The following is a 21,916-nucleotide window of genomic DNA, read 5'->3' on the forward strand; positions in this document are numbered from 1 at the left end:
AGTGGCAGAGTGAAATCACATAAAGTGTCACAGCACACCTACTGACAGCACCCACTGTAACTGCAGTTTGATGGTGTCACTAACTAACCTCTAAGATACTCATTCCTTTATTAATTATCCTATGATATCTAGTAAAATAATGATTTTTACAACTTCCCACAGCCCTTAAAGATGTATTATTTCAGAGCTATCTGTAGGTCTGACCTTTCTTGTTAATTAAACCAAGAACTTCAAAATTCTGGGGTCTTGTAGGGCGCTTAGATCTTTTTACCTCATTGGTAAATGTTTCATTAATCATAATTTTCAACATGCAATCAAGCAGGAGCAGTACATTTGTTCGAATACATCCAACATACATGTAGCCCCGCTGGATTTAAGTGTTGCTCCTCTGGCTGCAGGTGATGCTCCATGGCAGCCCCTCCTTGGACAGATACAGCACAGGCTGAATGGTGCTGCTGAAGTCCATCAAGCCGAAGGCGATGTAGTGAATATAGCAGCGAAACACATCGAGGGAAAAGTACTCTTTGAAGGGGAAGAGTGCGACAGGTGGGAAGTAGTTGAACACTATGATGGCCAGGATAATGAGGACCATCTTGAAGGCTTTCTTCTTCACGGGATGCATGGTATCTCCGCCAGGCCGCGACTGCCTCAGCACCCAGAGGATCGCTACGTTGCAGTACACCATGAAGGCGAACGCTCCGAGGATCATCACCGTGAAGACCTTGTCGAAGTTAACGATGTTTCCTGCGCATTTGGCAGCTCCATAGGCCAGAATGATCAGCCAGACCACAATGGCCAGGACTGCCCTGTGCAGACGGTCTTTGAGCTTAGTGAAGATGATGGGGTGGACCACGGCCATGTAGCGGTCCAGGCAGATGCAGGAGAGGAAGAGGGGCGAGGAGTCTTTCATGCCGTAGAAGAAGCGCAGGACGTACCAGGTGCTGGTAGTCGTGGTGAGGAAGACGAGATTTACGAGCTCCAGGGGAGGGATGAGACAGAAGAGCACGTCCACAACTGCCAGATGAAGGATGAAGATGTCAGAGGTGGAAGAGTCGCGTTTGTTCTTGTGGATGAGCCACAGCACCGTGACGTTGGCTGGGATGCCTAGGAACATGTTAGTGAACTGCAGGCTCAGATACCAGATAAGTACGGCAGGCATGTTTCTGCAGGACTCGTACACTGTCTTCTCAACCGCAGTGGAGTTGAGCGGTCTTTGAGAGATGAAGAGCAGAGACAAATTGACGTAGAAAACCTCCATGACCTCTCAACTAGATCAGAAAGGGAAGTATTGAGAAGATGTGCAAAGATCTGTAAGATAAGAGGCCAGCAAGGCCCGTTAGAATCAAGAGTCAAGCAGTAACACAGTATTAAAGTGTTTCAGGGTGAGGGTTGGTAGAGGCGAGTTGACATAGAGCTGTTGCTATCCTACTGCTGCTTTAACATTTCACTTTACTGTCTCTTTAAGCTTAAGATATGTGTGGCTAATTTTGTTGCTATATTGGGAGTTATACTGTCACAATTAGGGATGCACCGATACCGATACTGGTATCGGGTATCGGGGCCGATACTGTAAAATGTGTGTGTACTCATACTCGTAAAAGTTAACCGATACCATGAACCGATACCAACTTATTTCATTAATCAGAGGGTGGCGTGTCATTTCTGTTGTAGTTTTTTAGATTGGCCACTAGGGGGACATCCCACGCTAAACAGGCACAGGGTTACGTGAGTGAGACTGGCAGCTCCAGATAAAAAAAGAGAAACTGGAGGCTGCTGTAGCTAGGCTAAACAAAATGTCAGCAGTGTGGACCGGAACAGCCAACTTTAACTCAGGTTTTGGAAAAGCGATGAAAAATGTCAAGAGAAAATCTACGGGCAGTTAAAATAACAGAGGCTCTGACTCATTTTATCGCTCTGGACGACCAGCCAATGCCAGTTGTGGAAAACATAGGATTGCACCGTCTTCTCAGCATACTCGAGCTGCGATATGAAATTCCCAGCCGCCCACACATCAGGGAGATAATGGTGCCAAAACTTTCTGAAGAGATAAAGACAAGCAGTGTGTGCATGATGTCAGTCCTCAGTTTAACGGCACAGTGGACTGATGATCCACGGGCAGATGGGGAGTTCGTTTGTCAATGCCAAATACTTTCATTCTTTTGTTTGTTTGTTTACAATATGGACACTCTGCAACAATTTAAAAGTTTATTTTATTCTCAAACCTAATTTGTATTTATTTTATTCCAAACAGAAGTGTTTATTTATTATTCCGAAAGCTCGAGACAGTGCCAATAGCTCAGTGATATTTTGTTAAATTACAGTGTGGACACTCTGCAATAATTTAACAGAAGTGCTTATTTTTCACTTGAAATTTTTTTGCGGTCATTTTTATTAAGATATTATTTATTATCGGCAGAGAATAAAATAAAACCTGTCTTCTAATTCATTGCATTTGTGTGTGCGTGTGTGTGTGGGGTAGAAGTATCGGTTTTCGTACTCTGTATCGGCAAGTACTCAGATCCAAGTATCGGTATCGTATCGGTTTGAAAAAATTGGTATCGTTGCATCCCTAGTCACAATATATGCGTTTGCATTCACAGCAGCACGGCATCTATTTTTGTATTTTTGACACTTGAGCCAGAGATAAATGAACACATGAAGAATAACTGGTTGGATCTTTTTTTTTTACCTTTTTTTTTAACAGGGTTAAAAAAAAACCTCTTCAACACCCAAGTGAACATCCTGATGCTGCAAGTAAAACTGAAGTCTTATTTAATTTTTTTTTTTTTTACTAATAACAGCTGGCTAATGTTAGAAATATCATAAACAGAATGAGTTACAGCTGATTAATTCAGTAATGATACACCTCTCACCCTTTATTCATATTGTTATGAACAGAAATCGTCTTACCTCTCAGCCTCTTTTGCCTTTAACTGTTCAAGTATGACACCCTCAATAGCCTCGCAACCTCATATACAAAGTTTTTACACGCCCCCACAGAGCTGTGATGTGACTGTGCATAATATTATCAAACGTTCAATAAACAGCTGCTGGAATTGTGTGTGTGGGTTTGTGCATGTTTCCATGCACCACACCATTTCTATTTGTGGCATGTAAATGTGCAGCCTGAGCTGAACAGAGCTCCATTTCATGCAGAACAAAAGTGCTCATAAAGGTTGCAGCGCTAGCCAATGAAGAAAACATGGCCACCAAGACCTATGAGCTAACACAGGATGCAGACACTTAAGCAAAACTGTTTCTACTGTAATCTAGCGATCGGGAGTTACCAGGTGCTCACCTGAATAATGTCTTCCTGAAGCGGCTGGTGCCCAAAATCTCCACAAATCATTCATGTGTCTCCTGTTTACGTCTTTTCCAGTTTGAGAGCCCCTACCTCTAAATTATTAAGAAACATATGAAGGAACATGAGCCAACACTTCGGGGATCATCCAATCACAGTGTGGAGATGAGGGCGTGGAGGCTGAGGCTCTCCCTCTGGATGCCACGATGTCTGTTTGGGCCCACGTGCACCACCTTTAAAATTAACACTGACAAAACTAACGCAAGTAATTTCTCGAATGGGTGAAAGGTAGTTGAAGCGGTTTGAAATAAACAGCTAAAGAAAAAAAAAACCCAGGTTAAAACAAAGATTAAGGGAGGAGCAGATGTTGCGGCAAGTCGTCATTCATTCACAGCGATTGGCAATGATGCAACAAACTAATGGTGCCTGACGGAAAATCGGCAGTAAACAACTGATGCAACAGTCCAGAAAAATCACTTCTGATTGGTGTAACATGTGTAACAGGTTACATGAGACTGTCGGGTTTCACGGTGTGATGTCTACCGGGTGGGTTATCAAGCACGCCAAACGGGGGACGCGTCCCTATTCCTACTGAAATACTGCACGTCACCTCACGCAGTGATTCACAGTTACACCATGAATGCTTTGAGGATCTATGGAGACCTTTGATGTGGAGGATTACAGAATTACCTCTCAGGTGACCTTTGACCTTTTCACAACTAATTACAATTAATTTAAAAGACCGCTGTGAAGTTTACAGTTGCTCTGATAACTCTATCATCAGAAAGAACAAAAGCAGATGGCAATGACAGCAACATGTCAGCTGTTTTCTGAATCCAGACACTTTTTGAGGCTTCACATAACTCTTAAATGAATATTAGTGTTTTTCATCAAGTTCAAAGACTCTTACCTTGGTCATATTGTAGAGCATAATCCTTTATATCTATGCTGTTCCTGTGCAGATAACGATCACACTCATATCCCTCATCGGTGTCAGTTGTCGGTGTCGATGGTGACTCGAGTATAAATTAGACTTGGCGAGCCTCCTTGTGCGCACACAGACCTGCCCAGGAACAGCGTGATTTTCCACATCTGTTGCATCGTATGACCATCTGGCTGCGAGCAGTTTGACATTAAACGTCACACTGAGTTGCATTGTTTGGACCGCCAAGGTTTCGCAGTCCATGACAGTACAGCGTCTTTATAAAGTATTTTATTTACAATTTCTTCTAGGAGAAAATAGTGTGAATTGGGAACAACTTGTTAGAAGGATCACATTCATTCTTTAACACAGCCTGAACTCTCTTAGGCAGCTTTCCTGTATTTTGTTTAAATAGTTTTCTGGAATAGTTTTCCAGGCTTCTTCAAAGCTCTTCTTTGGATGTTGGGTGCCTTTTGTTCTGTTCTCTGTCCACATGAGCCCACACTGCTTCAGTAATGATGAGGTCTGGGCTCTGGGGAGGTCAATCCATGAATGCTTCACTGTTTTTCTATCCAGTTATGTTTGTACTGCATTTGCTATGTGTTTGGGATCATTGTCGTGCTAAAAAATGAAGCCATTGCCAATAAAACGTTTTCCAGATGGTATTGCACAGTGGATCAGAATTTGACGGCGCATTTCTGTGTTCATAATTCTGTAGATTTTCACAAGATCTCCAACACCTCTGACTAAAATGAAGTCAGAGGCAGAGCCTCCACCTGTTGTCACTGGTTTTCAGTCCAGTTTCTGTGATGTTTGGCATACCTCAGGCGTTTCTCCACCTTTCCACTGAAGCTATTTCTGAAGTGCTTTCAGTGAACAGTAGATGGATCCACTGAAGGTCTAGATGTATCGCTCAGTCCTGTGTCAGGTCTTTGTCTTATTTGTTAAGGATATGAACTTTAGATACTGTACGTTTTCTGTAGATAGGATTCATTTTATTCCTCGTGGTTCTTTTTTGTCCTCCACTTGTCCATCTTCCAGAAATCTTTTAAGGACAGACTGCATACCACACTGACATATGCCAAGTTTTCAGTTAATAGCTCTTTGGGAATCAGCTTGTTGGTGCACAAATACTGTTTTATGCCTGTCAAACTGTGCTATCTTTGGCATTTTTTGCAGATTGAACTAAAGACATGGAAATAAATCATGCATTTTTGCAACAGGCAGCTAGTACCAAAGTTATGTGTAGACACAACAACGGTTCCTCCCTTGGATTAGGTTCCTTTAAATGATGCTCAGTTGGTCCCAAGGGGACACACCATTACAGCACCACAAACCTAAATATTCATGTACTGTGCAACAAATTCTGACCCTACCATCCAAATACACACCAGAAATCCAGATTCTTCAGACCAGGCAACGATTTTCCCTGACTTTGACTGTCCAATTTTGGTTAGTCCATGTGAATTGTAGCTTTCTTAACTGATGAGAGTGGTGCACAGAGTGGTCTTCTCATGCTGTAGTTAATGTTCAACTTGTTGTGGTCTTTTGCATACTTGGTTGTAATTAGCTGTTATTTGAGCCTTCCTATCAGCTTGCAGCAGTTTATTTTCCTGATTTCTAACAAGACATTTTCTCCCTGAGAACTGCTGCTCACTTAATATTTTCTTTTTTGCAGACCATCCTCTAAAAGACCTTAGGCATGGCTGTTTGGGAAAATCCCAGTCGGTCAGCCTGTTTGGCTCTAAAAGAAACCCACACCCCATTTAAAGTCACTTAAATCCTCTTTCTTCCCTATTCTGGAGTTCAGTTTAAACTTCAACAGGTCATCTGGATCGTGTCTACATGCATAAAGGCAGTGAGTTGTTGCCATCTAAGGGAGAAGTGCAAATGTGTTGCATTAATTACATCAGATAATCATCACTAACAGCCAACAAGGGAAATCTCCTGGAATTATGACCAGAATTCACAGCAGAGCTAAACGGGCCAGATTATCCTTGAATATCAGTTCTACTTGAGTTTTTCTTTTATAAAGATATTTAACTGCTTTGTCGTGTAAATTGCAATTGCAGTTTGTGACTAGCAAACTGCATCAAAATATGGAAGCAGAAAAAGAGAAGCAAGACCACAGAGCTGCTCATTTTTTCTTATATAGAGACAAGCTGATATTGCGTTTGCATCAGCATCCACATTTCTTTTAAATAAGCTTTGTGCACATTGAAAGATAATCGATATGAAAAGAGCTCAGATTCAAACAACTATCATCCGTTTCTGTCATATTGTGCTGTTTTTATGTTTATTCTTTAATTTAAGTGTTTAAGTGCATCTCGAAGAACCACAGAACCAGTGTCATCGCTGTCATGTTTATTTCTGACATTTAACCTGAAGTCTGAGTCCTCTCAATAGAAAGCAGAAGGAAAAAGAGTTTCACACATCATGCAATTTGAGCAGCAGGAAACATACAATCAAACAAGTTGGGGCTGGACACCCACACGGCACAGAAACTATGTTATACACAGACATCCCAGCAGTACCATACAGTTGCTATTAAACCATAATGTGTTTAATTATTTCTATTTCCACCCACAAACTAAACAGTACTCCTGTAAACTTGCAGACTGCTGGTAAAAGGGGAAATATACAAGGACAAAACAGAGTTTTCACATCTGTGCTAGGGTTTTAATCTCTAAGATTCAAAGTGAAATCTTTTCAGAGAATAGAGTGATTTAGTATAGTTCCCCCACCTGGCTTCTAAATCCTAAAATCTGATCCCTCAGGTCATCGAGGCAGGTCCTCCAGGGGTGTCCTGTGGTGTCTGGCACCAGATCGTTTGGGCCTCTGTGGATCAAGCTTGTCCTAGGGCTGTTCGATATAACGATATATATCGGATGACGATATAAAAACGTCTATCGTTTCATTTTAGGCTATCGTTTGTTTCGTGGTGTCGCAAAATAAACTGTTTACGGCAATATTTTTTCATCGTTTTGATGGTCACTGTAGTGGCTATATTAATTTCTTAAAGTTCTCTCTTTCTCTTATATTTAATATAACCACACTACGGACGGACAAGCGCCTGTTTTTATGCGTTGTCGTTAGCAACAACGACGGTAACACCATTGCGTGTCCGCTTGTTTATGTTCCACATAAACCTTTCACAATAAAGCTCAAGATCCTGTTGAGACTTTTCAAAATAAACTGAATCACGTGAAAGAGCAGATTATTTACGGATGAGAAGTAAAAAAGAGCCGCCAGGTGCTAAAAAATAAACCTTAGACTCAAACGTTAGAACAGGCTTTTCCCCGCAGCATGCCGTGTAATAAATACTCACAAAGAAAACGGCGGCCTTTACAACTTATGTCTAAAAATGTATCGTTTCATGCATCGGTTAAAACACTCGACTACAGCTACATGACGCGCAGCTGGAAACACTTCCCGCAAGACGAGCTGCCCGAGATTCACAGAATTTACAGAAAATGTTACATTTTTGTGATTTATATCGTTATTGGATGATAGAATTCTTATATCGGGATATGAGATTTTGGTCATATCGCACAGCCCAAACTTGTCCTGCATCAGCGAGGCTGGAAGCCAGATGTCTGCCATGCTCCTTGAGCATCTTCAGCGGCGTTTGCAGAGTGGCAGGCCGCTGCTATCAGTTTAACCATCAGGAGTGTTTAGGCAAATGTTATAAGTCAAAGCAACACCAGCGCAAATTCTAGGGAATAATATTTCCCAACAGAACACTCCATTGTATTGGAGTGATCAGTGCTTATTTTGTTTATCTGTATTACTGGGTTTTTTTCTGGCAGCAGCTTTTGCGAAACATTCACCATCTACTACGTTCATGCTCCGCAGCTTTCTTCCACATGCAAACTTCCAAATTTCCCTAATCCACTTCTGCCTCTGCATCTCATTGGATAGTAAGCTATCCATCCATATTTTTTTTCTCCAGTCTTTAAAAAAAGATAATAACATTCAAAAATTGAGGAACATTTAACACGCTACTATGAAATCCAAACCGCTCTTTCAGGAATTCATCTGTCAGCGGTTGAAATCAAACACTGTGAAACCAGGGAAACGTGCTATTGAGGATTCATTTACATCAAAGGGAAGAAATACTGAAAGTCGGGGACACAGTGTCTCTTATACAGATTGAAATAAAAGTACCAAACTTAAAAAAAAAAATGTATGTAGGTCACAGCAAGTGTATCCAGCTAATGATTTGTTTTCCTTTTTTAAGAGTATGGCGTTTTATTCCAAGAGAAATGTCTCCTCCCTGCCACTTCCACTGTCCAATAGCTTCTCAAACCGCTACTTAAGGAGCGATGGTGGACTCCCGGTGAATGTAAACGTTCTTGTTATTTGTTTGTTGTGCAGTGGAGATCCTCTAATCCTGCAAGAAATGGAGTGATGGGACCATGAGCCTCAAGTTCTAGTCTTCTTTTTTTTCTAACCCTACCAGGAGTGTTACTGCAGTACTCGTACAACGAGAAGTAAAAAAAGAAAAAAAAAGAAAACGGATTTAGACAGGATCAGGGTTAGGATCAGGAGCGCTTGCATCTAGCAGCAGTGCGTGGTTTGATTTGGGTTGGAGTGCTCGCATTTATGGCTAAAGGTGCATCACTGTCCCGAATGGGCAGCTGGGTAAACAGGAGTCAGTTTCAGATTACCGGCGTGTTGATATGACATCATCGTGATGTCTCCTAGCTGACGTTTGGTGTTGGGTGGAGTTTCTTTTTTATTTCTTTTTTTTCAGATAAAGGTGGAATCCAAGGTGCTTGTGTCTTGTGCACTGCGGGCTCGAGCCTCAAAAAGCTGCTTTATCAAAGCCGACTTCTCCTGCTCCAGCTGGGTGATCCGCTCGCTTTTCTCCGTCACCTCCTTAAAGAAAAGGTAGAAGAGAAAATAAGAGTGCAGGCTTAAAAAAAACAAACAAACAGTATGTTTGGTTGGTTATTGGTGACACATTAAATATATAAGACCTGCGTGAGGAGGCGGTTCTGGTCCTTCAGTCTCTGGATGGCTTGTGGAGGAGCTGGAGCAGGAGGCTGGGCGTTAGCTGAGAGAGCTGCTGTCTGAGCGCCGCTGGAAGGAAATGGCTGCTAAGAAATGAACAGGAACCTGTTACACTTCAGCTCTGCCACAGTGTGTCACAGAGTAACAAAATTAACATGTTGAACATTTCCCTGGTTTCCCTTTAACTGCTTTGCCTGCTTCAGGCTATTTATTATTATTTTGAGAAATATTTACTGTATTCAACATTTCCAGGTAACAAAAAGAAAAGAGATACTCTGAGTAGGACAAAATTAGGTTTTAAATACATTCCACTTATTTTTATGTAATTTCTTTCATTTGATGTCATTTAATAAAACTCTGATAATGCCGAGACCCACGTCCTTTATTACAGCTAAATGATTATAAGCATACTGTTTCTCAGGTTTTGTGACTCTCTGGGATTTTATTCTAAAAAGTGCTGATTCTTAACCCCAAGTCTTTCATTAGAGTAGCAAATATTCAGGCCCCGTAGGGTTGTGGTTGGCTCATTACAAACACATACATTACATTACAACATTACACAATTTACACAGGCTGACATTGCACTTTATCTACAGACAACAGAGAAAGACAATATTGAAACCCCACATAAAGAGTTCCTCAGGAGCTGGGCGTGCTAAGCATTTTCTGGCTATTGGATATTTTGAAAAGGTCGAGAAAAGTTTAAATCCAAACTTAGGGGTTGTAATTAGATTACACTAATAAATCCCAAATCATTAGCAATGCCTGACTCTCCTTAAATCCTAAAACAAAGAAAAACAAAAGATAAACTCACCATTCCCGTGCAGGAAATAAGCTCATTAAGGCAGCGGTTGGCTTCTTGTAATTTGGGAATGAGAGCATTCATGCGACTCTGATTGGCTTCTGTGAAAAAATCCTGCAAACGAGAGAGCATGAAACAACGATCAGGATGACATTCAAGCATCAAGAGAAAGAAAGATCCCATGGCAAGCTGGGATGGTGACTTGACAAAGCATTTGTAAGCTCAGGTGAAAAATTGTGTCCAATCAGGTAAAAGTGCTTGAAAAACTGTTGCAGAGACATAAACCAAGCCTTGTTACATATTTTTTATTTTGTCTGAGGTAACTGAATTACTCTTCTCCTGCCCTTAAATTATCAGTTTCCTGCATTTCTCGCTCACATTTACAAGCAGTGACTGGAAAGGCTATAGCAGAAAGTTGTATATAAAAGATGGAAGTAGTGCCTTAAACCTGCATTCTTTCTAATTGCCAGCAGGGGGTCACTTCTTTTTGTATGTAGCAGCCATTCCCAAACTTCACACTGCTTAATCCGCCCAACCTTAAAACTGAGACTGTGGAAAATAAAGCATTTCCTATGTGTTCTCATTCATTAATCCTGATGATTTTCCATCAACAGCCTTACTTTATCGTTTAAATTTCTTTCTAGCTAATAACAAAAGATAAGACAAGTTTAAGATCAAAAATTGGTCAGAAAAATGAAAAATAATAAGTCACTTTTAGATCCCAACATTTTTCCCCCCAGGATTTCAAAAGAAAAACATAATGGGGGAAAAAATGTATATATGTATATATCAGCTTATGCTACTAGTTTTTTTAAGTTGCCATTTTTAACATTATGAATTCCTTTGTATTTATATATTTTTTTAAATCTTAAATTCTTATTTCTTATATAATCTTATATATTTTATTATTCATATTATTGTTGTTGTTGTTATTATTATATTTTAAAAAAAAAAACTTTAAAATCACCCCTCACCCCACCTCCAGTACCATTACAGCCTACCACTGTGAAAGTGACTTTGATTTATGTGCTCAGTAAGCACTTTCTTTTACTCTGTGACTAACAATGCACTACTAATTTAGTGACTTCAAAAAAGTATCAGATGTTAGCCACATCCATCTTTTATATACAGTCTATATGAATGACTGAAAAAATGTCATACTTCTGTGACACGAGGTGAGCAAAGTTGATTACCGTATTTCCCGGACTACAAAGCGCACCTGAATATTAGCTGCACAAGCTAAAATCTGGGGAAAATCCTGTTTTGTACATATATTAGCCGCACCTGACTAAAAGCCGCAGGTGTTTCAATGTTGACTTATCATATGTAAGAGAATATGCACAAAGGGAATTGTCAGGAAAGAGATGGCTGTTTGGAGACACATCCCTTTTATTAATATTTTGAAAAACAAGTTATGGGTACATATTTGCATAACTTTTTAGGTATATGTACAAGCAGCGGTAATTACAAGTACGAAACATGTACTGTGCTTCATAAATGAGTAACAAATGTAGTACATAACAATAACCTACAGCACACCAGAAAAATAGATTCGGACTACCTTTTAGGCTCAGGTGCAGTGACACGGCTTTAACAAGAAGAAAAGTCAGTCATTCACCACCATCTTCCTGCGCACTAAAACCACCAAAGTCCTCTTCTCCAGTGTCAGATACGAACAGGCTCAGGATGGCTACGTCCTCCACTCTCCGCTTCTCTCCTTCGTTGTCACTTTCAAAACCAAACAAATCCCCGTTGTCAGTGTCAGAGTCGAACACCCTCAGTAGGGCCGTGGCGGTGTCCTCCTCTCCATCATGCAGCAGTCCAGCCCTTCGAAATACGTTGGTGATCATGGATGTTTTCACATATTTCCACGCTGTCAGAATCCACCGGTGGAGTTGAGCATAACTTGCTTTTCGCAAGTTTATCGCCTCTCTTCATCCACGCCTCCCGCTGAACGCGTAGCACTACTTTGAAGTTTGTTTTTCGCGCTACTTCGTACAGCACTATGTTGCCTGGCGGATGGACATGTGACCAACATACCACTCTTGAACCCCAATACTGTGTGTCTGATTACATGCCCTTCCGCCAGGCAACGTAGTGCCGTACAACAGCGGAACAAACAAAACAAATCCTCTTACAGTATCACAAAAATCATGGACAATCCATAGAAAAGCCGCACCTGACTAAAAGCCGCAGGGTTCAAAGCTTGTGCAAAAAGTAGCGGCTTATAGCCCAACAATTACGGTAGTTAATAACTGATTTGAAGCAAAGTCAAATCATATCAAAGCTGTAGTAGGCAGAAATAAGAAAATAAAGAGTCTACCTAAAAAAACAAAAATAAAAACAAATAAATACAACACTTCAAACCCAACTTTCTGACATGAAAGTCCTCTCTTTAATCAGCTCCATCACCATGTCTATTATTTATATTCACATTTTTATTCATATTGTGAAATCACAGCAGTTGCCTTAAGGTGCTTTATATTGAAAGGTAAAGACTTTACAATGATAGAATACAGTCTTTTGTACTTTTTCTAATGCTTCATAATATTCAGCTGATCTTTTAAGAAATGTGTTTCCCTGAAGTCGCCCATAATTAACTAGATTTTCTAAAGCCTGAAATAGTGCATGGTCGTAGATCCCTGTTGGGCAACTTGTGTTAATTAAAAAAAATAAAAATAAAACATGTTGCCTACTTTAATTTTCACGAAGAGCCAGGAGAGCACTCAAACCGTGCAACCTCAAGTTCACACTGAATGCAATATCACAACAAATTACTGAGACAATCGCAGCCTCATTCTTAGTGTTTTCATTCATTTCACAGACTAAAAATTTATAATTGTATGTTGTAAACAATTAGTCCTTATTCTAGATATTTCAGAAACACCGTCTTGTGATGCAACATGGTCTATAAGTTTTATTTTAAATGCATATCACACTTTGTAGCTGTTTCACAGTAGTGTTTGAACTGACCGCACAGTGTGAGCTTTGGCCGATGTGCCGCTGTCTCTCTGTGACATTGTGGATTTGGTCCTGGTACCATTCTCGGGCCCGCTCCACCACTTCCAGGCCCGCCAGCAGGGAATCCTTCTCCTGCTCCAGCTCTTTCATTTGCTTCAACTGCGTGAGTTGAAATTGAAAAGCAGACGTAGGAGAGTGAAAAGAAAGAGGAAGAGAAAAGCTTGGTTAAGAACCTAAAACAAACTTGCCTGAAGTTAATTTCTGGATAGATTCCCCACTGAGACTCTAATGAATAAAACATTTAAGTTTCGTGACATCACTAAGGCTACGTTCACACTGCAAGCGAAAGCGCATCAAATCTGATTTTTTTTTGACCCTATGCGACCCATATCCGATCATGCTATGACAGTGTGAACGGCGCAAATCCGATATTTTCAAATCCGATCTGGGTCACTTTCGTATGTGGTACTGAATCTGATACATATCCGATGTTTTAGAAAGCGACTGCTGTTTGAACGGTCAGGTCGCATTAAATCCGTCTTTTACGTCACCGACACAAGACAGAAGCCAATTATCAGCGCCGGAGAAGCGCCCGAGAAGACATCGCGATCGCTTCCTGGCCATCCCGTGTAGATGTCAGTGAAACTGTTGGGAAGACAACGTTGGAGAAACGTGAACATTTTATTTGTACTGTATAATTTGCAGATTCTGACAGAAATCTGCAACTATCCTTTGCATTTGTATTCGGAATTGAGCATTAAGACCTGCAGTGTGAACGTAGCCTAAGAGAGCTTTCGAATCAAGATGAAATCTAATCACTGATTTATTTTTATTTTTTTGCCAGCACTCTGCATGGTAGATAAACTCCAGTCCTTTCACACGGGCATCCGCAGCACGCTCTTTTGTGCTGGCTGAGACAATAGCGCCACACCAATTGTGTGGGACTCTCTCCCATCATGAACAATGTTTAGAGGAGCAATCACCCCCAGCCCTATGGCAACCGCACAGCAACCTAAGAATGGGGTAAACAGCACTTCAGCTATGGCCACCCCAGTGTTTGTGAAAGAGAGACAGAGAGGAAGAGATGTGTGAGAGAAAAAGCATGTTTGTGTGTGTGTGTGTGTGTGTGTGTGTGTGTGTGTGTAGCCCAGCAAGGCTGCAATGAGTTGTGCTGACCAGGCTGTCCATGCAGCAAGCTGCCACAGTCAAGGCCTCACTGTTGGCATTCAGCCACCTGGTGTGTCATCTATGTCTATCTATCCACCCATGGCTCCATCCATCCAGCCAACCCTGCACAGCTCCCTACATTCCACAGATCATCGCTCATACACCAGTAAACATGCAGGAAACACTGCCTGACGACCTTCATCAAAACTCACTCTCACTCGCACTAAAGTGAGAGTGTTCACAAATAAAGAGGAGAGGAGGGGGCCTCTGATAATGAAATGGTCGGAGGGGTGAGTCCATGTTTAGAATGAAGCACCAGTATCAAATCTCCCAAAGGGTGCAAAAAAGAGAAAATACTCACAGAAGAAGTAGAACAGCAAAGAGCTTAAAGGGTTATGGAAGACTTGTGCTTCCGTGCTGTCATGAATGCACACGAAAGCACAGATTTGATACCAAACTGATTCAAAGAACACAAGGTGTTTTCAAGCTAAAAGTGATAAAAGTGATAAAAACAAGGATATTTATGAAGACTTATTCTGATCATTTGATTAATTGGCAAGTCTCCTTTCCTGACATATTTAATATACCTGAATATTAAAGAAACTAAGGCAGGAAGTGCACACATTGGTGAAGAAATGGTTTAAAATGGCATGCTCTGTCAACCAGCTAACTCACATCATTTAGTTACATTTTCTTTAATTAATCAGACTTCTTAGAGACTTTTTTTTTTAAATCATAACCCAAAAAGTCAAACTTACACTCAAACTGTATCAAATCCTCACAATGGAGACACTGTAACCACCAAAAAATCTTTGTTACTTTGTAACTTTCTCACAATTTTGGGCACAAAGAAAAACCTCATAAGTACAAATCATTAATTTCTACTCTCCATTTCAGCTCATACATCAAAAAGCTACTGGGAAAACTTTACTGACGCTGACACAATTAAATACCAATACAAAATCTTCAACAGTGTAACCATCTCACAGATAGCCTCTAAATGCCTCTATCCTCCTTAAATATCTCTCCCTCTCCTTCTCCATCCCTCTCGACCTACTCACCCAGAGGAAAAAGTGCAGGGCCTTGCTGCTGTAGAGGCTACTGCTGAGGGGGATGAAGACGGTAGTGTAGGCCGCCCAGACAGCCGTTAAAGCTGGGCCAGGCCTGCCAAGCGAGTCCTCTACTTCTACCAGGCCCCTGGGCCCGACTCGGCTCACTACCATCAGGGCAGCAGCGGGCCAAGCCGGCCTGGGGTGGGAGGGACAGAGGGGAGTGAGGGGAGGAGGAGAAGGAAAGGGGCTGGGATAGAGGAAGAAGGAGGGGAGCCGGTCAGTAAATTTCTCCAGACACAGAGGCCAGGGGAAAAAGAAAGACACGGAGACGCTGACAAAAACACGCAAAAGGAAGAGGGAGAAGAGGTGAGCTGGAAAGAGTGGAAAACATTGAGGCAGGGGGAGAGAGGGAGAGCGAGCGCTGGACCAGAGGGTGGGAGGGGCAGAGTCAGAGGGGGAGGCAGGGGGCAGAGGGATGGGAGGGGAATGTGTGGGCCAATAGGAGGTGAAGCAGAATAGAGCCTGCTCTGGAAATGTTTTCTAAACTTGTCAAAATAGATATTTGTCTGTTTTTCATTAAGTTTCCACACAGGCCTCAGTCTCTCTATGAAACTCCAGCACAAATAAAACAGTGAAAAGGGCCGCCTGCTAAACTACAACGTGTATATGGCTTAAGGGTCACTGCTTAACTTATCTTTGTTTTTCCAAACAGGCTTAAACATGTAACATTTTCCAGCTGGTCTGTTTATTCCCGTTTGCATGGTAACTTCATAAAAACCTGACACGAATGTGTTTGTGTGCTTTTCTTTCACCAACCATTCCGTAATCCACTCCATTGGAAATGGTATGCCTCCTCTGCTCTTCCCGGCTCCGCCCGTGTCGCCTTGAGCCGCCGGTAAATCCTGTAGCTGATTCACTCTGAGATCTCGGCAAACCTGATTTCACAACACCTAGACAAACGTGAAACAGACAGTTTCAGCATAGCAATGCAGTCTGGCGTGCACTCAGTTATTCCTGATGACAGTGGATTAAAAACACAACACACTGCGCTGTAAAAACATTTGAAAAAGTGACAATCTTGCACAGTAAAGTAAAAATACTCCTATTCTTTGCTGCACTATGACATACTTCTTCTATAATTATTCTTCTTTTGGCTGCTCGCTTTAAGGGTCGCCACAATGGATCATCTGCCTCCATCTCACACTATCCTCAGCATCCTCCTCTGTCACACCAACCCTCTGTTCCTCTTGAGCCACTCCTCATTTCTTTCTAGGAAACTTTCTTGTAATTTTTTGTTGTCTTGAGCAATATCTCTTCAGGCTATTTGAAGGTCTTCCAAATCAAATGTTTTCTTTGGACACTAGCTTCTTTTTTTCCAGTTATTTTAAAAGATTTTTTATTTATTTATTTATTTAATTGTTTATCATACTCTGATTTCCAAAGTACTTTCAGATGAAAAACGTCGCATATGAGAATGCATGTTACTCTAACAGTTCACAAAGAGTAAGAAAATGCTTGAACTGATGTACTGATGTATGCTGCCAGTTTTTACCACAGGAGGGAGCTGCACTCTGTAAATGTGCACTGATGTGGCAGTATTTCTATTTTCTGTTTTATTTTAAAGTGTGCATATGGTCATTGTCCCTTGTGTGAATGCTTATAGGGATGTAGAGCATCTGAGCTGTTTCCTGAGCCTTGTTGGTGCTTCTAAAGCCAGCAGTGTGCAGCACTTTAATGTTTAACAAGTGAAGGACTGACAGAAGACATCGGGTTAGGATTATTTCTTAAAAAACGGACAGACTTTGATTTTACATACTGCAGTCCAAGCAGGAGTAGATCTGCTTCCAGTTACTCTATAGATCTAATAAGGTTTCTCTGCAGGGACAGAGAAGCGGTTCAGGTTGCGAACTGGTTCCAGATTGTCTAATCCGTCACAATCTCTTCCCTTGAGGTGTATCACATTCTTTCATCAATGCTTGAATGTTTGTCTAACAGTAGCAAATTGCAAAACAGTGACGTCAAACTTGAGGCAGTCAAGCCCTTTTTTTAAAATACTGTTTCTACACTCCATTCAGAAAGAGTTAATGAAACTCTTGCATCACTGACACTAAATCTGCACAGGCCTGCTTTTTTCCACATGAATAATAATCAGGAATCAGTGAGCGAATCAATAAAGAATCAAAGCTGTGAACTGAATCGACAGCAGCGCTGGTATCAGTCTAATCTAATTAAAAATCATCCTTATTCTTTTGCCCACATCTACTTTAACTCTTCTCCTGGCCTCTATACCTATGAATGTGGAGTTAAGTTAATGTTTTCCTCTTTCCAAGATCATGCTGTCACAGCTGAAGTACATGCAGGTTCTCGTTAAGTGGGCACTATCTCCAAACTATTCAAAATCTATATGTACCACATCTCAGTGGTACTCTGTAGTATTTTATCATCATCAGATTTTTAGATTTGAGTGCACAGCTTTCACTAAACCAGGAGACAGGGAAAGACAGAGTGAGTGTCTGGGATATGTGATGAAGTTCACGGCGTTGAGGAGGATTTCACTGCTGCCGTGATTCAGAAAGTCCTGGCCTGTGTGCTGTAATCTGGACTAATCCAACAGGGTTTGGCTGCATGTGAGAGATTACAGCATGAACACTGCTGGTCAGTCTGTATTATGCCCCAAAATGTGCAGACACATAAGCTGCACACTCTTGCTTTGATGCTTTAATATCTCTGCCATTAATGCGCCATTATATCAGCATGCAAACTTTTGCTGATTTTGGAATCTGGATCGTAGTCAGCACCTAATTTTTTTTTGCATCTGAGCATGAGTAAAAATCAGAATTCACACTGTTCTCAAATGGTATATGCAATTAAAGCCCTGAGGGCTCAACAGAGAGATGGCAAGAGTGTCACTCTTATTGTAGCTCCACACAGGCCTGAGTGTACAGATATGATGCAAACTCGAATAGACTCAAGCTGAGTGTATGTGACTATATGAAAGGGCAAAAAGAACTGTCGTTCCATATATGACAGCATGTATATATTAAAGAATTTCACCACAGTAGTGGTGTAAGACCAGAAAGCTAAATACTGAAGACTCATATGAAACTCTAAATCTCTGTAGTTTCTAACATAATCTCTGACCTATCTTAGGGTTAACGATGGCAATTATTCATCTAAGCACTCGTGACTGCAGCAGAGCCTCTGTTTAAGCCATGACATAATGCCATAATGTGCTATCAAACTCCCAGAGACTGTTACTGGACTCTCTTCAATGTTCCCTTTTTGAACATGTGGAAAACCCCAGCTGAATAACAAACAGTGACTTGCAAGAAACTCTGAAGATATTGTGCACTTGTGTGGACATCACGGTTCAGTAGCCCCAGTCAAATTATAATAGGGGAATGAAGAGCGTAGGACTGCAGTGGACATATCAGTTCAGGTTATGCATGCAATGTAAGGACTCATCACAGAAATTTAGTGTCATTACTTCTGAGCTCTGGTGTTCTTAATTAGCAGCTTCTCAGATGCAGATTAGATGCTTTAGTTTTGGAACAATAAAAATCGATTTAGTTAATGCACCCCCCAAAATATCTGCGAGCACATTAATAAATGATTGTTAATTTTGGTTAAGAAATGCCAGAAATGTCTTTGTTTTACAGACCTCAGATCAATCTCTGCCAGTCAGACTAATTTAAAGCCATCATACTGGACTTTGACAATTATGTCTGGCATTTATTAGTAAGTTATTAACATTTTAAAAGATTCATCGCTCTGGCTAGAAATTTCTGAGGTCGTGGAATTTCATATAATTACATGAAAGCAGCATATTGTATAAACTGAGCAACTCTGGATCTGTTTTCAGTGAGCAGTTATGAGTTGCTGTTATAAATGATGACATAATGAGTCCTGCATGAACTCTCTGCCCCCCTCACAGACATGCAGTTTTCTGGTGGCACTTACTTGGTCTCTGGAGCTGTGGAGACTCCAGTGCCAGCGACTCAATGGACCTGCCCCTGCTCTGCTGGTGCTGTGCCGGGTTGGTAACATGGCTCGTGTCGGTGCGGTAACACCCACCCTCTGGAGCGATGGGAATCCGCTCCAAACTCCGCCCGGGTCTATCGAGGCCTGCGCTGTACCGCACCGGTCCACACGCCGGGTACCCTTCCTCCGGCCTGGCTCGGTTCTGCTGAGGGGGTGCCCGGTGCTGCTGGGTGTTCGTTACGTTACTCGGCCCCAGCGGGCGGACCTTGTTCTCAACCCGAGTCCCGACATTGCATTTGGACAGTGGTGCGAGTTTGTGGTGCTGCTTCGGAGCCTGCTGCGGGTGCACGGCCGCCTGGGCCTTGAAGTTGGAGCTGTTCTCCGGGTTGAGCATGGAGTACCGGAGCCCGGCAACAAAGCGCTCAAAAGTGAGGCAGCCATGCGGTGGTGTGACCCTCCTGAGGCAGCCCAGCACTCCGCCTGGCAGGTCCCGAGTGTCTGCGCCCTGCCAGCGGCTCTCGATCTCTGAGATATGGACGTAGCCCCGACCACCGTCATCCAAAATGTCAAAGAGGGTCCTCAGGCTGTGCAGAAAGGCTTTGGGCAAACCATCTGTTGAATACTCACTTTCTTTGGGCTGCATTTTGGCAGTTTTAAAGCCCTCCGCGGGTCCCCGAAACACCTCTTTCCTCGAACCAGCTCTGCCGTAAATCACTGAAGTCCCGTTCAGCTTGCAGCTCTGGTCAGTCGCGATCAAAGCCATGAAGGTATTGATAGTCCCCAGCTAATCAGTCAAAAACACACTACACGGGTTGCCTAACTGCACGTAAACGCAAAGCTGGAGATACAGAGTGTAAAATAAACCCCCGCTTACTTACTGAGCAAGAAAACATATATGTTCATTAACCTTTATCCTCCAAAACGCCTCCGCTGCATATTTTTCGGGAATAACTACCTCCGCCGCTCTGAGATCCATACTTTCCTTTTTCTGCCCAGGACCGCCCTTCAAACGGTTGTGCGCGAGCGTCCCGGGACCAGCCATTGGCCGCGGTGTGCTCGAGCTCCGCGCTCATTGGCTCTGACCTGAGGTAGGCTCCAGTTTGAGTTGTGCTTTTGTTATTACTAAAGCTGCGCAGACGTTATTCATAAAGCCTGGATATAATTACATACAGGGCGTTTTTAAATAAAAAAGACGTGCAAACTTTCACCTTACACACGTCATATCCGATACAGAACCCCTTTGTTTAACATTAAATACCTTTAAACTTCCAAGTTAAATAAAATAGGCTGTTGATATAGGTTTCTTATATCTCAATTTAATAATAGTCATTTAGACTGTATCTCTTTGTCTGCATTAAACTGACTAACACATACCGACTGTGCATAAAAAATACTTCTGTGCCCCATAAAGAACTCTAGCAGGCAAAAATAAAGGCAAGTATTCTACAAGACAGTAGAAAGTTGCTTGTTGCAGGTATTCAAGTTATCATCTCCTTGTCATTCTGGTGCCTGCATGCATGGTCTAGATATTCATTGCAGGCAGCAGTGCCAAGTATTGCAATAAAAGTATTTGCTCTCTTCCTGGTTTCTTAATTTTTGTTTTGCATATTTGTCACATTAACATGTTTTAATCATTCAATATTTTTGATATTAGACAAAGAAAGCCAGAATAAATACAAATGCTGTTTTTAAATGATGATTTAAAAGTCTTGATATCTGTCCCCTAAACCTAATAAATGGTTGTGCCGACCTTGGCAACAAGAACTGCAGTCAAGCATTTGCAATATCTGGAAACATGTCTCTGCATCACAGTGGAGGAAATTGGCTCATACTTCTTTGCAGAATTGTAGAGTTTTGGAGCATAAACAGTCTGTTTAAGGTCATGCTAAAACATGTCAATTGGATTGAAGTCCAAATTTTCACTATGCCACTACAAAACCTTTATTTTATTTATTTATTTTATTAATTCAGAGGTGGACTTGCTAGTATCTTTTCAGATTATTGTCCCGTGATGACCAGTCATTCTATTTCAGAATTTGTTTGGTAGAGAACAGAGTTCATGTTTTCATCAAATATGCCTTTGTTTAGGTCCTGAAGCAACAATGCAGCCCCAGACCATCACACTACCACCACCATGTTGCTGCATTGCTCTTTTTATGTTTTATGGAATGCTGTTTTAGTTTTATACCAGATGTGACGCAACACAAATCTTCCAAAATTATTATTATTATTATTTTATTTTTTTTATCTCCAGTCTACAGAATATTTTCCCAAAAGGCCTGGGGATCATCAGAATGTTTGTGAGACAATGTGAGACAATCCTTTGTGTTCTTGACAAACAGCCATATTCTGAATTATCTGCAAACCAGAGCGAGTGAGAGTGGAATTGGGCAATCCTACAGGGAGTTCCAGTAATACACTCAAAAGGTAATAAAGGTGTGGATAACTGTTTCAAAATCTTTTGTTGTCAAAGCTGGTTTTAATTTAGTCATGGTGCTCATATGGTAAAAGCTTCCCATAACAAAATTTCCAGATTTAATTTAAAAGTCAAGGAAATCTACATTTAAAAAAAAAACAACATTTTTCACTACAGTTTGTCCACATCTGGATAAAACACAATCCAAGCTGAATAGAAAAACTTCAGTTTTTCAGTTCGTTAGCTGAAGGATTATTTTTTTTTGCCATTCAGGATTTCAAACCACCCAAACAGTCAA

General features: G+C 41.5%; 2 protein-coding genes across 3 annotated transcripts; both read right to left on the reverse strand.

The window, feature by feature from the left end:
* Positions 1–373: 373 nt before the first annotated feature.
* Positions 374–1,258, reverse strand: hcar2 (hydroxycarboxylic acid receptor 2-). Its single transcript, XM_035907000.2, has one exon. The coding sequence runs from the start codon at positions 1,256–1,258 to the stop codon at positions 374–376; it is 885 nt and encodes a 294-aa protein (XP_035762893.2).
* A 5,314-nt stretch (positions 1,259–6,572) lies between these two features.
* sapcd2 (suppressor APC domain containing 2) lies at positions 6,573–20,210 on the reverse strand. 2 transcript variants are annotated; one of them, XM_006788948.3, is made up of 6 exons: positions 19,182–20,210; positions 16,038–16,171; positions 13,015–13,161; positions 10,054–10,155; positions 9,206–9,322; positions 6,573–9,104 (listed from the first exon to the last, which is right to left on the reverse strand). In XM_006788948.3, the coding sequence occupies exons 1-6, from the start codon at positions 19,963–19,965 to the stop codon at positions 8,976–8,978; spliced, it is 1,413 nt and encodes a 470-aa protein (XP_006789011.1). In that variant the 5' UTR covers positions 19,966–20,210; the 3' UTR covers positions 6,573–8,975. The 2 variants fall into 2 exon arrangements, with proteins under 2 accessions (XP_006789011.1, XP_035762764.1); XM_035906871.2 differs by having other exon boundaries at positions 9,206–9,325.
* Between the last annotated feature and the right edge of the window lie 1,706 nt (positions 20,211–21,916).

Source organism: Neolamprologus brichardi, chromosome 7, assembly GCF_056152115.1.
Source record: "Neolamprologus brichardi isolate AB-2024 chromosome 7, ASM5615211v1, whole genome shotgun sequence".
NCBI classification, from domain to species: Eukaryota; Metazoa; Chordata; class Actinopteri; order Cichliformes; family Cichlidae; genus Neolamprologus; species Neolamprologus brichardi.

Excerpts from the sequence above, each read along its gene's own strand:
- hcar2 (XM_035907000.2), bottom strand. The coding sequence starts at position 1,258 with ATGGAGGTTTTCTACGTCAATTTGTCTCTGCTCTTCATCTCTCAAAGA.
- sapcd2 (XM_035906871.2), bottom strand. The coding sequence starts at position 19,965 with ATGGCTTTGATCGCGACTGACCAGAGCTGCAAGCTGAACGGGACTTCA. Across the intron at positions 13,162-16,037 it reads ATGGAGTGGATTACGGAATG|TTGAAGCAAATGAAAGAGCT; the intron begins GTTGGTGAAAGA and ends CAACTCACGCAG. Across the intron at positions 9,105-9,205 it reads AGAACCGCCTCCTCACGCAG|GAGGTGACGGAGAAAAGCGA; the intron begins GTCTTATATATT and ends CTTTTCTTTAAG.